This window comes from Ictidomys tridecemlineatus, chromosome 8, assembly GCF_052094955.1.
Source record: "Ictidomys tridecemlineatus isolate mIctTri1 chromosome 8, mIctTri1.hap1, whole genome shotgun sequence".
NCBI classification, from domain to species: domain Eukaryota; kingdom Metazoa; phylum Chordata; class Mammalia; order Rodentia; family Sciuridae; genus Ictidomys; species Ictidomys tridecemlineatus.
Window position 1 is genome coordinate 51,204,285 of NC_135484.1, and position 13,607 is coordinate 51,217,891.

The 13,607-nt window shown below is 35.7% G+C and overlaps 1 protein-coding gene across 1 annotated transcript in view; it reads left to right on the forward strand.

Moving 5' to 3' along the window:
- Positions 1-12,485, forward strand: part of LOC144366096 (heat shock factor protein 2-like) — a 224,716-nt gene extending 212,231 nt beyond the window's left edge. The window contains exon 7 of the mRNA XM_078019455.1: positions 10,620-12,485. Within this exon, the coding sequence (XP_077875581.1) occupies positions 10,620-10,819 (200 nt within the window). The 3' untranslated portion in view covers positions 10,820-12,485. The remainder of the gene's footprint in view (positions 1-10,619) is intronic.
- The last annotated feature ends 1,122 nt before the right edge of the window (positions 12,486-13,607 follow it).

Genomic DNA, 13,607 nt, shown 5'->3' on the forward strand with positions numbered 1-13,607 from the left:
TAATGTACCTGTATTGCAACATGATGAACTTGTACTTTCACCTGAGTTCCAGTGAGGATCACTTAGCCTCCCAATGGACCATGAACCACATTTTGAGGATCACTATCCCAAGGTTACTCTTTACTTCCTCATCAACAAATCCAGTAGCCTTTTCTTGATCCACAGTTTTCTTAACCAATGCATTCCACTGCATTGATAAACCTCTTTTGGAAATTCTCTGCTTCTGATTTCCATCATAACCACATATCTTAATTCTCTTCTGATCTTTCCACTTCAATAGACACCCATGCTGAAACCAAGGCCAACTAATGAGAAAAATTATAGTAACAACAAGCCTATGGTACTAAGTGTTTGTGCTTGAATGGAACAAGAAATAACTTCTCTCTCCTCCTGCCTGAGAAAGACAAAGGAAACAGGCCTGTGGAGGTCAAAATGCCTCTTTTCTTGCTTGTAGAGTTCCTGGAGATGTGACTTGGCATGACGATGATATTCTTCTATCACTGCATCTTCTTAGGGAGATTTATACACCAGTCACAAGCAGTACTAGTCAACTATGACCCTCTTCTGCAGAAACAGGCTTTACAACTTCAGCACCTGCAAACAGAAGACCAGATTGTCTGACCTTTACAGGCAAGCAGACCCCAAAAGAAAATTACAGAGCTGCATACACCCCAGTATCATATTCTAAATGCATCAATAACCCAGCCTGCTTCTTCTCCCCTTGGGAGGCCGAAAAGAGGAAAAATCCAGCAACATTACTTTATTTAAGCTGCCACCACACAGAATAAAACACCAAGTGTTTCCTCCTAAAATCATGAGAAGAGAAAAGCTATAGAAATTTGATAGTTATGACATCACATTAAAATAGATAAATATTTGAATTATGTATGAGTATATATAATATATTCATATTACATATAATTATTGTATTATGTGATATGACCTACATACCAGAAAAAAAACTAACATGAAAAACATTACAACCTTATCTAAGGATAATGAGATAAACGATTAAAAATAATATTTATTTCTTTTTTCTAATTCAGTGTATTTTCTAAATCTTCTATCATAAGCATATTTAATTTTTATAATTAGATAAATTTTTAAATTCTCAAATTAGTTGCAAGAAATGGACATTAATACTGGTTAAGTGTAAGTTTAATTTACAACCAAAATAATAGCACACAACCCAGAAAATTAATGTTGATTTCACTTATTAAGAGTGGATCTCAAAGAGCTGATAAGATTAACTTCTGACTTTTATTCCCTCTTTAGTGGTATACTAGTCAAAGTATCAGAACTATATTAAATACCAGTCAGAACTACATAAATTATAAATCAAATGTAAATTATGAAAATGAATCCAGTGTATTCTTTAAATGATTAGGGATTATGGGTGGACTGCTCACCTTAATGTGACCTTCCCAAGTGCACAGCCCTCAGGTTTTTGCAACCATTTCTAAGCCAGCCATGTAACTCAGATTCTTCCATTTAGTAAATATACAACATTAATTATGATGATCCATGTAGTCCTTCATTTCACAAAGATTTTATTAAGTATCTATTACATGCCAAGTTCTATTCCAGGTCTTTGAGAGACAACAGAGAAATAGACTGATGAATTTCCACATCAATGGAGGCTATATTCTAGTAAAGAGAAAAAGTGAATAAAATAATAAGTAATAAGTAAACAAGAAACTGTAGACTAGTGTTAAATGTAATATGAAAAATAGATCAGGGCAATGTAATTGGGAATGGGAAGTCTTCTCTGAGGAAGTGACTATTAAAATGTCAGTTGAAAGGCCAGAAAGAGTCACCCACACTAATGTTGAACAACTCTCCTAGCAAGAAGCAGGTGAATAGCAAGAAGATCGTGAAGAAGAAATGAGCATAGATTTTGAAGGGATTGGGGAAAAAAAAAAGAGTTATTTGAAGGAAATGAGATTCAGAGAGAATAGGAGTCAGATAAAGTGTAGGCCCACAGAATTCAATTTTACTTTAGGTATGATAGAAAGTTATATGAGGGTTTTCAGAGGGAAAAGAAGCTGAACTCTTTGAAATAAATATTTTAAAACAGGTACAAAAGACCAAAAACTTTAAAAATTTTGAATCACTTCCTGCTTAAAACAACTAAGAGTGCATATATCGTGTAGAGTCCAGGGCTCTGCTCTTGAGAAGCTGTGTTCAGGTGAGTAGGCCACCTGTTGAGGGCAGTCATAAAGAGTAAGCTGGCAGAACTCAGAAGATAAAGCAAGAGAGTGATCATAATCACACATCAGAAAAAGCAAGAGAGTAATCATAATAACACATCAGAAAAATTGAAACCACATTAGAAATTAAAGAAGTGGAATAGATTTTATTGAAAATGTAGCATATCAAGATACAGATAACAAGTCTAGAAAAATTTTCAACCGAATAAAGACATCCAAGTGGCTAGAGAAAAGTACATAAAATAATGTGGTTAAAGAGAAAGACAAGGAATATATAATTGCATATATATATATTGTGCCCATGATGAGATGAAAATATTTAGAAGAAAAATCTTCAAATGTGTAATAAAAAAATTTCTGAAATAGAATCTAGAATCAATCAACAGCATACCCCACAGTACAGAAACTATCTACCCAAGGAAATATCATGGTGACTTTTTTAACTTTAAAGATAAAGACTTCTGTGAGATTACAGGCAGAAAAAGCAAGTTATCTACCAGACAGGCTAGCCTCAGGCCAGAATATTTCTCACAGCAACTTTCAATACCAGAAGGCATTGGGATAACAGCAAAAGAGTTCAAAAGCAAAAAATAAAAATAAAAATTGAATCAAGAATTCAATATCCAACCAAGCTGTTATTTATTGTTAAAAGCACCATAAATACAATCTCAAACATACAGTGCTTCTGGAAATATAGCACTCATGAGCTTACTTGAAAGTAGTAGATAATGAAATCCAGCTAAATAAGATAGATGTCAAAATAAAAAATTCAAGAATGGAGATATTCTTCTGGAAAAGAAAGAAGAAGAGGAAAGACTGATCACAAACACTGAATTTGTTTAAATATATTATAACTAATACTATAGAACTACAGAGATTATACTTACAGAATATAAGCAGCCTATCATATCTGAAGATCCCACATTCTCCCATTCAACCAACTCTGTATGGAAAATATTTGAAAAATGCATGTGTCTGTACTGAATATGTTTAGACTTTTTTTAAGAGAGAGAGAGAGAGAGAGAGAGAGAGAGAGAGAGAGAGAGAGAGAGAGAGAGAGAGAATCTTTTTTTGTAGATGGACACAACACAATGCCTTTTTATTTTTATGTGGTGCTGAAAATCGAACCCAGTCCCACCTGTGCTAGGCGAGTGTCTACCGCTGAGCCACAATCCTAGCCCATATATAGACTTTTTTCTTGTCCATTATTTCCTAAGCAATATAGTATATCAACTATTACTATAGATAGCATTTACATAGTATTAGAAATTATAAGTAATCAAAAGATGATTTAAAGTGCATGGTGGCACACATCTATAGTCCAATAAACTCTGGAAGCTGAGGTAGGAGGATCACAAGTTCAAGGCCAGGTTGGGGGACTTAGTGAGAACTTCAGCAACTTAACAAGACCCTGTCTCAAATAAAAAAATTAAATAAAATAAAAAGGACTGGGGATGTAGCTCAGTGGTAAAGTTCCCCTGGGTTAAATCCCTAGTACATCCAAAAATAAAGCCAGTAAATTATGTAGGTTATATGCATATACTAGCCTATTATATATAAGGACCTTGAACATCTGCAGATAGTGTGTCCTTGGAGAATCTTAGAACAAATCACCCATGAATTCTGAGAAGCAACTGTATATTCATCAGGGTAAATAATGCTAACACAACCCCCTATCGTGTGGTTTAATACAATAAGAATGTCTTTTTAACTCAAGTCACTTTTTAATGAGTGTTGTTGGACCGTGTCTCTGCTTAATGCACTGATATGTGGCTCAGATGTCTTCCTTTGGTGACTCCACAGTTTTCAATGCAGCTTTAAGGTCATGCTGGACCCATCCAGCTAGTAAACAGAACAGAGATAGAGTAAAGAAGGCACCCTCATTCTTAACTGCCTGAGAATGAAAAATGTCACTTTATTTTCACTTATATTAATTATTCAGAACTATGAATAGCCTTCATTGCACAGAATATAATGTAAATATCACAAAACATTACAATATACAAGTAATACCCTTCCAAAAACTGGGAGATCATCACAAGAATTGGTGGGAAGAAGTGTATATTTTCTCATTTTTTAAGGCAGAAGTTAATAAACACTTTCTAAATTCCATAAATTAAGAAATAAAGGTTTAAATATATTATCATGCATTTTAAATGTTATAATTATAGACAGTATAGGCAGAAAACAGAAAAACAAAAGCAAAACATATTACAACATATATCAAAACATAAAAAACTAAGTAAATAAAGAATAAACAAAGGTAATAACTTAAGTAATGAAGCACAGCTAAATCTGTTAAAATAATAAAAGTAAATAAACTAATCTGTTAAAAATAACAAATTATTAGATGAAAATCAAAACATATTTCATGATGGCATGTTTTAAATATAGAAATACATCCCAGATATAATAAATAGAAAAACAACTTGTGGAACAATATGTGTGATTTAATCCAATTTTTATTTCATAGTAAGAGATATGATGTATAATGTACACATTTTGTTTTTATGTAATATACACATAAAAATATTTGGAAGGAGACAAAAAAATGGTTAGCAATGTTGTTTCTGGGGATTTAGGTGAATGGTTAGGAACAATAAACATATTTTCACTTTTTACCATATATCTTTCCGAACCTTAAATTTTTTTATGATAAGGTCATTTTTGTTATAAAACTGTAAACAAGCAAAATAACTGAAGTCCAATATGGTACTATTGGAAAACTGAACAGTACAAGCAAAGGAAGAGAGAAGAGAGGTCAGGGAAGACTGAGAGAAAGGTCTTTGTGTGGGGTCTACAGGAAGGAAGAGTGCCCTGCTCGGGAGCCACACACGCACTGACACAATGTGGAAAGTGCGTGGCTTTTAATGAACTTTAGATGTGGCTGGAATACTATGTGTTGTAAAGAATCGTGGAAGGAGACTAGAAGGACAGAGCAATTTTGTAGAACCAAAAGAGTTAAGACCATTCATAAGAAAACAGGATCTCCTCAAAGTACTTTGAACATAATAAAACTTGATTGGGTTAGCATTTTGCACAGTTAAGTATGGTTTCCATGTGAAGACTGAATTAGAGATCAGGGGAGAACGGTAGGCAACTCTTCATGACTCTACTCAAGTAGTCCAATGGACATGATAGGCTTGGGGCCAGGATGTCTGAAGAAAGATAATGGAAATATAGATAAGGAGAAGATGGGTTCACCACTCAAAGAGATATTGAAAAAGTGGAATAGACAGAACTTGATTACTAATTGGATGCCATAATGGTGGAGTTAAGAATAAGGACAAAAGAGTCAACATAACTTCCAAATGTGGTACTTTGTCACATTATATAAAAGTAGAAAACAAGCAACTTTGGTTATGGACAGGAAGAAAGAGGGAAAAAAAATACGTTCAGTTTGAGTAACAATGAGTTTGACATGTAAATAGAACATTCAGATAGAGAGAAGCAGGCATAAGACTCTGAAACATGAAATAAAATTCACTAGTATGTACATTTGTACATACTATGTACAAATGCCAAGTTATAAGGGGGGCCTGGGTGGCAGTATAAAATACCTGTGACAGATGAGGGGATTTCTACTCAGTTTAGAGGCATAAACAGAGAAATCTTTGCTTTTACTTCTAGAAATCACTTGCCAATCCAGCTGCTAACCATAAAGGGCAAGTTCGAATTGGCCAAGAGTGAAAAGATTCCAGGTAACAGAGAGGGTACATTAAAGTTAGAAAGAAGTGGGTGGGTTCTTCCTGACAGGTTTTGGTGGTTAGGAAAGCTGGGTCCTTTTGTCATTCTTGGGAATTGAGACAGCACTTCTGTTAGGGGCTTTGAGGATATCTCAAAAGGGAAAGAGATGGCTATTTGGCCTTCCTCCCCCTAACTGGGTCAGTGAATATAATCCTGACCCTTACTGGGTGTCACTAAGGGACAGACTATGCTGCCTAATAACATCAGGAGGGGACAAACTGCCCCCCTCCCATGCAAAAATAATTCAATCACCCTTTAAAAATAAAAGGCTAAAAACCAATCACCTACAGTTCAAACATAATTCTGCTGCCTAATCCAAGTGCTATATTCTAATCAGCCCTGTCAGTCTGATTTATATCTGATGCACATGGCTTTAACTAGTTTAATGAACAGTCTAGTGACCAAAGGAAGAAAGTCTTGATACAAAGTGCTCTTTCCATTATGAGGGAGTACAGTAGTACGGGAAATGACTCCAAAACCCCTTAACAAAGCAGAGACCCAATAAATTTATATAGAAATTGAGTTTGAAACCTTGAATTTTTATTATATTTATTTGTATGTTTATATATATATGATATCAGTAAAAGCACTCAATTGTCCATCTATGGTCTGTTCATCAGCTTTCTCTTACTCAATTTTCAGCTAGTAGAGAGTGAAGTCTTATCTTGGCTCATGTTTTGGAGGTTTCTGTCCATGGTCAGTTGGTCTAGTGATTCTGAGCATGTGGCAAGGCAGCACATCATGGCAGGAGTATGTGGCAGAAGAAACTGCTCACCACATGGTAGCCAGGAAGCAAAAAAGAGACACAAAGGGACTGAAGACAGCATTCCAATATCCCTTCCATGGGCCCCCCTATGACCTAACTTGCTTCTACTAGGCCCTAATTCTTTAAGGTTTTACCACCTCCCCATGATGCCATGGCTGGGGACTAAGCCTTCAGCACATGGGCCTTTGGGGGACACTCCAGATGCAAACTATAAGTGTTTGAAACTCCATTTGCATTATTTGCGACTGTAAAGTGGCTTAGCATTTTGCATTTAGAAAGAACATTTTCATTTCTTTGAAATTAAAATCCTAAATCATTTGTGTTTAAAGGATAGAAATGATCCAATGGGTTTAGAATTCAGACTAAAATATATCTTGCACTGTTGTATGGTAACTTGAAAGCTGTGACCTTATTATTTCCTTGGGAATTTGTATTCTATCATTGTTGTGATTTCATATAGTAGGTGAGGAGGTGTTGTACATTTCCAGTATTTTGGGGGGGAAGTGGATAGCATACATTCATTAACTCCAAGTAATCTTATGTGAAATAACACTCTCATTTTTTCCAGAATCCTTTCTTTATCCTAAATTGTACTTTTGTACATATTAGACTCTCAAATACACATGTATCTGTGTGTACTATATCTTAGCATTACTATTTTATGGTAGAATACTCAGAAATTCATGCATTCACCATAGAATCAATCCAGCTACAGGCAAGCAGAGAACTGATGCAAATTATTCAAATGTTTTTATACAACAAGCCAGATTATTTCAATTTCAACTAATTACTTCAACTCCACTTTAGTTGCATCGTCTAAATTTCTGTCTCAAATGCACAGCTTTTACCTTCTTGCAAGCTTTTACTTTTTTGAGTGATTTTTAATCTTGAGTTCCTATTTCACTTCCCATTTACCTTGATAGTCTGAGACTTTAATACTGTTTCCACAGTTACAAGCCACAGTTAATCATGGCCCTGGGAATTGAGTTCTCAAGTGTACACACAACCTCCTTGACTCTCAGTTCCCAGCGCAGACTGTTGGCTACAAATCCTGACCCTGGGGATCTAAGGCATGGCCTGCCTACTCACCCTGACTGAAAAACACTGATGGTAAGCCAGAAGTTAAGTGGCAATCCCCGATGTTTTAGGAAATCCATTTGATGAACCTTTCTTTGATCTTGCAAAGGAAAGGGAATAGACAGTCTCTGACAGCTTCCACAGCCTGGCAGAATAGAAAGCAGTTGCTTGAGGAAAGGAAGCTTCTGATTCTCAAAGCCACCAGCTGACTAACCTGGGTTTCCCAGGTAGATATATGAATCATGCTTAAAAGTATAACACTGTTTTTCCTCATTATTGCCTTTTCAAATCCTACTGGCCCTTCAAGGTTTAGCTCAAGTTTTGCTTTCTGCATTAAATTATGATGTTATATGTTGGAAACATTTTAGGCTATAGAAAAGTGGAAAGAATAATAGAGCAACCATTTGTGTACCATTAGATGGTTTTTATTTAATAAAAATATTACTCTCTGGGACCAGGGTTGTAGCTCAGCAGTAGAGTCCTTGCCTCACATGTGTGAGGCCCTGGGTTTGATCTTCAGCACCACATAAAAAACAAACAAACAAACAAACAAAAAAGGTATTATGTCCATTAGAAGAAGAAGATGAAGAAGAAGAAGAAGAAGAGGAGGAGGAGGAGGAGATAGTTGTTAAAAAAAAACTATTGCTCTCCGGAAGAGGATCACATTGAGACAGAAATCACCTTGCCCAAGTCCAGTAGAAACTGATGTTGCATGTGGTGAAGTGAATCTAGAACAGAGGGTCCCTTCCAACTTGTGAGTAAATTCTTCTAGGTCTTGCTTGGGTTCACCTTTACACTTTCACTGCCTTTACCCACAATAAGCTCCATACCTGAACCCAGATTTGAAATGGAGTTATACTTCTATCACACCTACCTGGCTTCAGACCAAAGGACTCATGTGAACCTCCAATATGTATCAACTCAAAGCTTGAAGGAAAACATGTAAAATTATTGAAGTTCTTGGTCAATTCTCTGTCTATATGTTAACAATGTCTTTGCTCAGATTTCTAACATTTTCCTTGTTTGGAGTTAATTTGTGTCCCCTCAAAATATATATGTTGAATTTCTAACTCCTCAATACCTGACGATGGGACTTCATTTGCAAATAGTGTTTTCAGGCATAATTAGTTTAAGTGGAGTATACTGGAATAGGTTAGGCTCCTAATCCAGTAAGACTATAGTGGCCTTATTAAAAGGGAAAATATAAGTACAAGCACTCAGAAGACATTATGTAGACACACAGGGAGAAGATGGCCATGTGATGACAATGGCAGAGATTGGAGGGGTGCATGTTCAAGTCACATACCAAAAACTGCTGGCCAATAATAGAAACTAGAAGACCCAAGGGAAGTTTCTCACCTACAGATTAAAGAGGAAACATACCTTGATTCAGACTTCTAGCCTCTAGAACTCTGAGACAATAAATTTCTGTTGTTTTAATTGAAATATAATAAAAACAAATATATTTTCTAAATGTTGCTTCCAGGTTGCTTTTCAACTTGTGTTTTCACCAACACAATTTTCCTTTTCCCTTCCCTAGAAGCAAGTTGTTGCCTCTTGGGCTGTTAGAAATCGTTTTACAATGATTCTGCCCAATTCTTTGCAAGGAGTCCAGTTTCAGCTTCCTAATGTGACCAAGCCCCAGGGTCCCTGCCCCTATGAAATCATTAAGAGATCCTCAGGAGCAAATGTAGTCTGGATATTTAGCTAAGCCTTCCATCTTGACCCAGAATCATTCTATTTTACCTTCCCAAACTGCTTGAGGTTCCTGTGGCATTGGGCATTTGGTCTAGTTTCCAGTCACTTGTTTTGTACTAACTAAAAAACTTGATGTATAGAAGATATGTTATTTCCTAACAAGACTACAAATTCTCAAAGCAGTATCATTTTCCTTGAGAGAAGGCTCAGTTTAAGAATCCCTACTCTATAATAGGTTGCACTTGTAAGCCAGCCTCTTTATCAGAGAAGCGTGTCCTTAGAAGTGTGCCCCATTTTATAGAAGATATGATATTGCAGCACCCAATAGCTACTGAGAATCTATTATGGTCAAATCAGTGAATTCAGCATTCTAAGGACACATGAAATGCATAAAGATTTGGTTTGCCTACCTGGAAAGTATCTATCTCAAATTACTAAAATGCATTCTTGAAAATACATAGTGAACCAGATCATGATTTAACTGTAGTAATAGTACTCAAGACTTAAATTAAGGCTATCTTAACTAATATCACAAGTTGATTTGTATTTTAGGAACTTTTTAACATTTTGACATTTTTCCAAACATTGAATATAAATCATTTACCTTAGACCAAAGCATCAGTACCCTGGACTTTACAAGAGTTTGCAAATCATTATTGCACTTCATTTATTTGCCTTGCACCGGCAGCAGACTACTATATAGAGAAACTGCCAACTCAGTCTTTATAGAACTTACACAGCATCTTTGTCTCTGTAACTGTGAACACAAATTAAATACGTCCTTCAGCTTGGATAGCTGAAATGTATTTGGCCGCAGATTCCATCTGGACTTGAACAAAAGCAAAATAAACCCACAGCATGTTGCCATGAAATTCTTTATGAATTGTCCCTTTATTTGTGTTTTTTGAAAATAGTTAGACAAATTGTGCTATCCCATAATTAAAATTCACATAAAATATCCATACAGCTATATTTCCATGAAAATTCAATAAAGTACCCAGAGTGTGAACTTAATAGTCACAGAAATTTTTGTGGTCAGTCATCAGTCAGGAACCAACTATCCTAAACCAGAAACTTACTAAAATTTGAAATTTTCTTTTTTGTTTGTTTTTCTTTTCTAGACACTGCAAATGGATGTAAACAAGCTGAACATAACCCTGCTTCGGATATTCCACCAAGGAGTGCCTGCAGCTTTAGGACTCCTACCCCAGCAAGTGCACATCAACCGCCTCATTGTAAGATACCTACACCCATGTTCCCAGAATTCAAGCTGTTTCTTATGTCATCTAAGTACTCATGGTGTAGTTCTAATAGCTCATAAGCCAATTCCTGCATACTACCTATTTTTACAACAATGTTTCATTGACTGAGTGGAGCAAGTCACCTCCGCTCATTCACCTTGGCTGCTTTCATATGTACAGCATGAGATAAGAATAATTGCAACTCAAGTGTTTGGCCCATGAAGCCTAAACTATTTACCGTCTGGCCCTTTTCAGGAAAAGTTTGTCAACCCTGTTATAGTTCAAGACTGGGTACCCTGGTAAATATGAACAAAGGGTTCCCAAAACTCACCTTACTAACTTGAAACTACTCCTCAAATATTCCCCTTTGGAGCTCTGTATTAGGTAAAGCACTATTTCCAGAGAGTATCAACGAAAACCCCTTCTAGCATATCAATAGAAAATGATGGATAAAGAATACACAAGGCAGAGGACTTCGAATAAAGAAGAACTAGTCCTTGCAGACAGCAGCCCAAATGGAATGTAAGCATTGATAGTTCAAAAAAGCCAAGAGAAAAATTGGATGGGCATCTGAAGTGGGGATCAGGTAAACCCAGAAATGCTCTGCATATACCCCACGTGAGACCTAACTGTCAATCATCCATATCCATTCTTTTGTCTCCTTCCTTAGTGCTTGGGAAGCTGGATGTTAAATATCATCTAACTACATGTTCCCATCTACAACTTGGAGGGGCATGTGAGCAAAGGGGAAAAAAGGGGAGGAGGTCAAATTCAGATCAGATGATCTTTTTTCTTTGTAAAATCTAATCCCTAAGGTTCATATGAAAAGGGACTTTAGAATTTTTGAATCGTTTTTAAATTGTTTTTAATTTCCACTGCATAGGAAGTCCAAGCAAAGACTATAAAGAATCTCCCTGCCTTTAATTGTCATGTTCCTGCTTGAGCTCAACCTTCCACTGTCTCCACATCTGTGTTCCTAACTATGAAAAGAAATTGCTTTTTGTTTTGATTTAGAGTTATGTTTCTTTTCATTTTTCAGCGTGTGGAGGATGAGTTGTTTCATTCCCCAGAAAATGCTTTCTTCTGTGAGCTAACCATTTTCTGAGACTAAATAAGGTTTTTTAAAAAGATAAAGTTTCATTTCAGTTTCACAGAAGAGGACAAACAGCATTTTCTAATATCCTTTAAGAATAAAGTAGGTTATGATGTCCAGAGCATATCTTGCTCAAGTGAGAAGATTTAGGTATTACAGAGATCTTGGATCTAGATATAGATTTTTTATATATACACATAGACACACACATGCACACACATATGTAATTAAGATATACTTTTATGCGTAAAGACTAAATGAACATAATAGTTGTTTTCAGAGATGAAAGAGGATTTGCCACACCTGGAGAAGGATATATCTATCCTTGGAAACTGTTGGTAGCACTGTTAAAAGTAGTTATTATAGTGAGCAGAGTTATAATACCTGAAGCAGCAGAGCAGGGTGATGAAGAACATGTGCTTTGGAGACAGACAAGAAGAACCACACTCCATTGCTAGCTAGCATGGCAGTCCCAGACGGGTGATCATGGACAAACCACTTATGTTTGTGAGATGGAGATAACCATAATGTCCATCTCCTGTGACTGTTTTAATGAAATAACACAGGAGCATGCCACACATAAAACAAATGTTCTATCCTTCTATTGTTATTAGGTTATAAGCTATTTAATAAATTATCATAAGTATATTTCATGTCAGTGTAAATATTGATTGTCATTGTCTGTTGTTCCTACTAACACAGAATCTTTTTCTGGATTGCTAGTAGTACATCAATTCTTCATTTTATACATGGGTGAACTTCTGATAAATTGCATGCAAAGAAAATTTTCTAGCAAAAGAGAACACTATGTGACAAAAAGAAAAGACTAACAATAATTTCTTTTTATAATTGTATTGTTTAAGTTGTAAAAGAGAATGTTTTCATGTCAATGGTACTTTTTGTCTGGTGTTTGTTTTTTGTGTATGTGGCATATTGTTCATTTATGGTAAGAAATCTGTCTCCATTTTTGGCTAGTGAGGTAATATTAATAGGAAAAGTATCATACCAATGCATATATGCATTTCTTCCAAAGGGTTGATTTTTAAAATGTGACATGTCTGAGGTGAACCAAGTCAAGGAAGGGACTTCATTTAGCAATATTAGCCTTGGCTAGTGCAGCCTTTACCTTCACAAAGTCACGAGGAAAACACAGAGAATAGTGGTGGTGTCCACTATTGCTATTACATCTGCTTCTATTTAATTCCCTTGATTTTAAAACACTTCTTTAAACATAACTACTCAGGGAGCATCTGAACAAAATATTCCAAAACTGAAAAATATGAAATGGAAAATAAACCAATATCTAAAGAAATACAAAATTCCAAATTCTGGAGAGCCACTTAACTAGAAGGAGGCCATTTAAAGAATTTAGATGTCAGACTGATAATATTAACTCCATCAGAGAATAACAGACCAATGTGAACTCCAGGAAACTTTAAGGATTCCAGGGTTATGATTTTCTGTAATGTTTCCAAAGGAAAATATTATACAACATTGCTTAAAATGTCTATAACACCTACAAATAATCTGCTTTTACTAGGAAAAGAAAAACAGTGTTGAACTATTTGTGTCTCCCATAAACAGAAAAGCAGGAATTTCTGACGCTCTGCCATCCGAGGAAGTGTTGCGTTCACTTAACATCAATGTTTTACATCAAAGCTTATCCCAATTTGGAATCACAGAAGTCTCCCCTGAGGTATGGCATTGCATGGAATATTTTATTTAAAAATTTGCACACTTAGCATGATATGGTAATCCAACCCCACGAGGCTTTG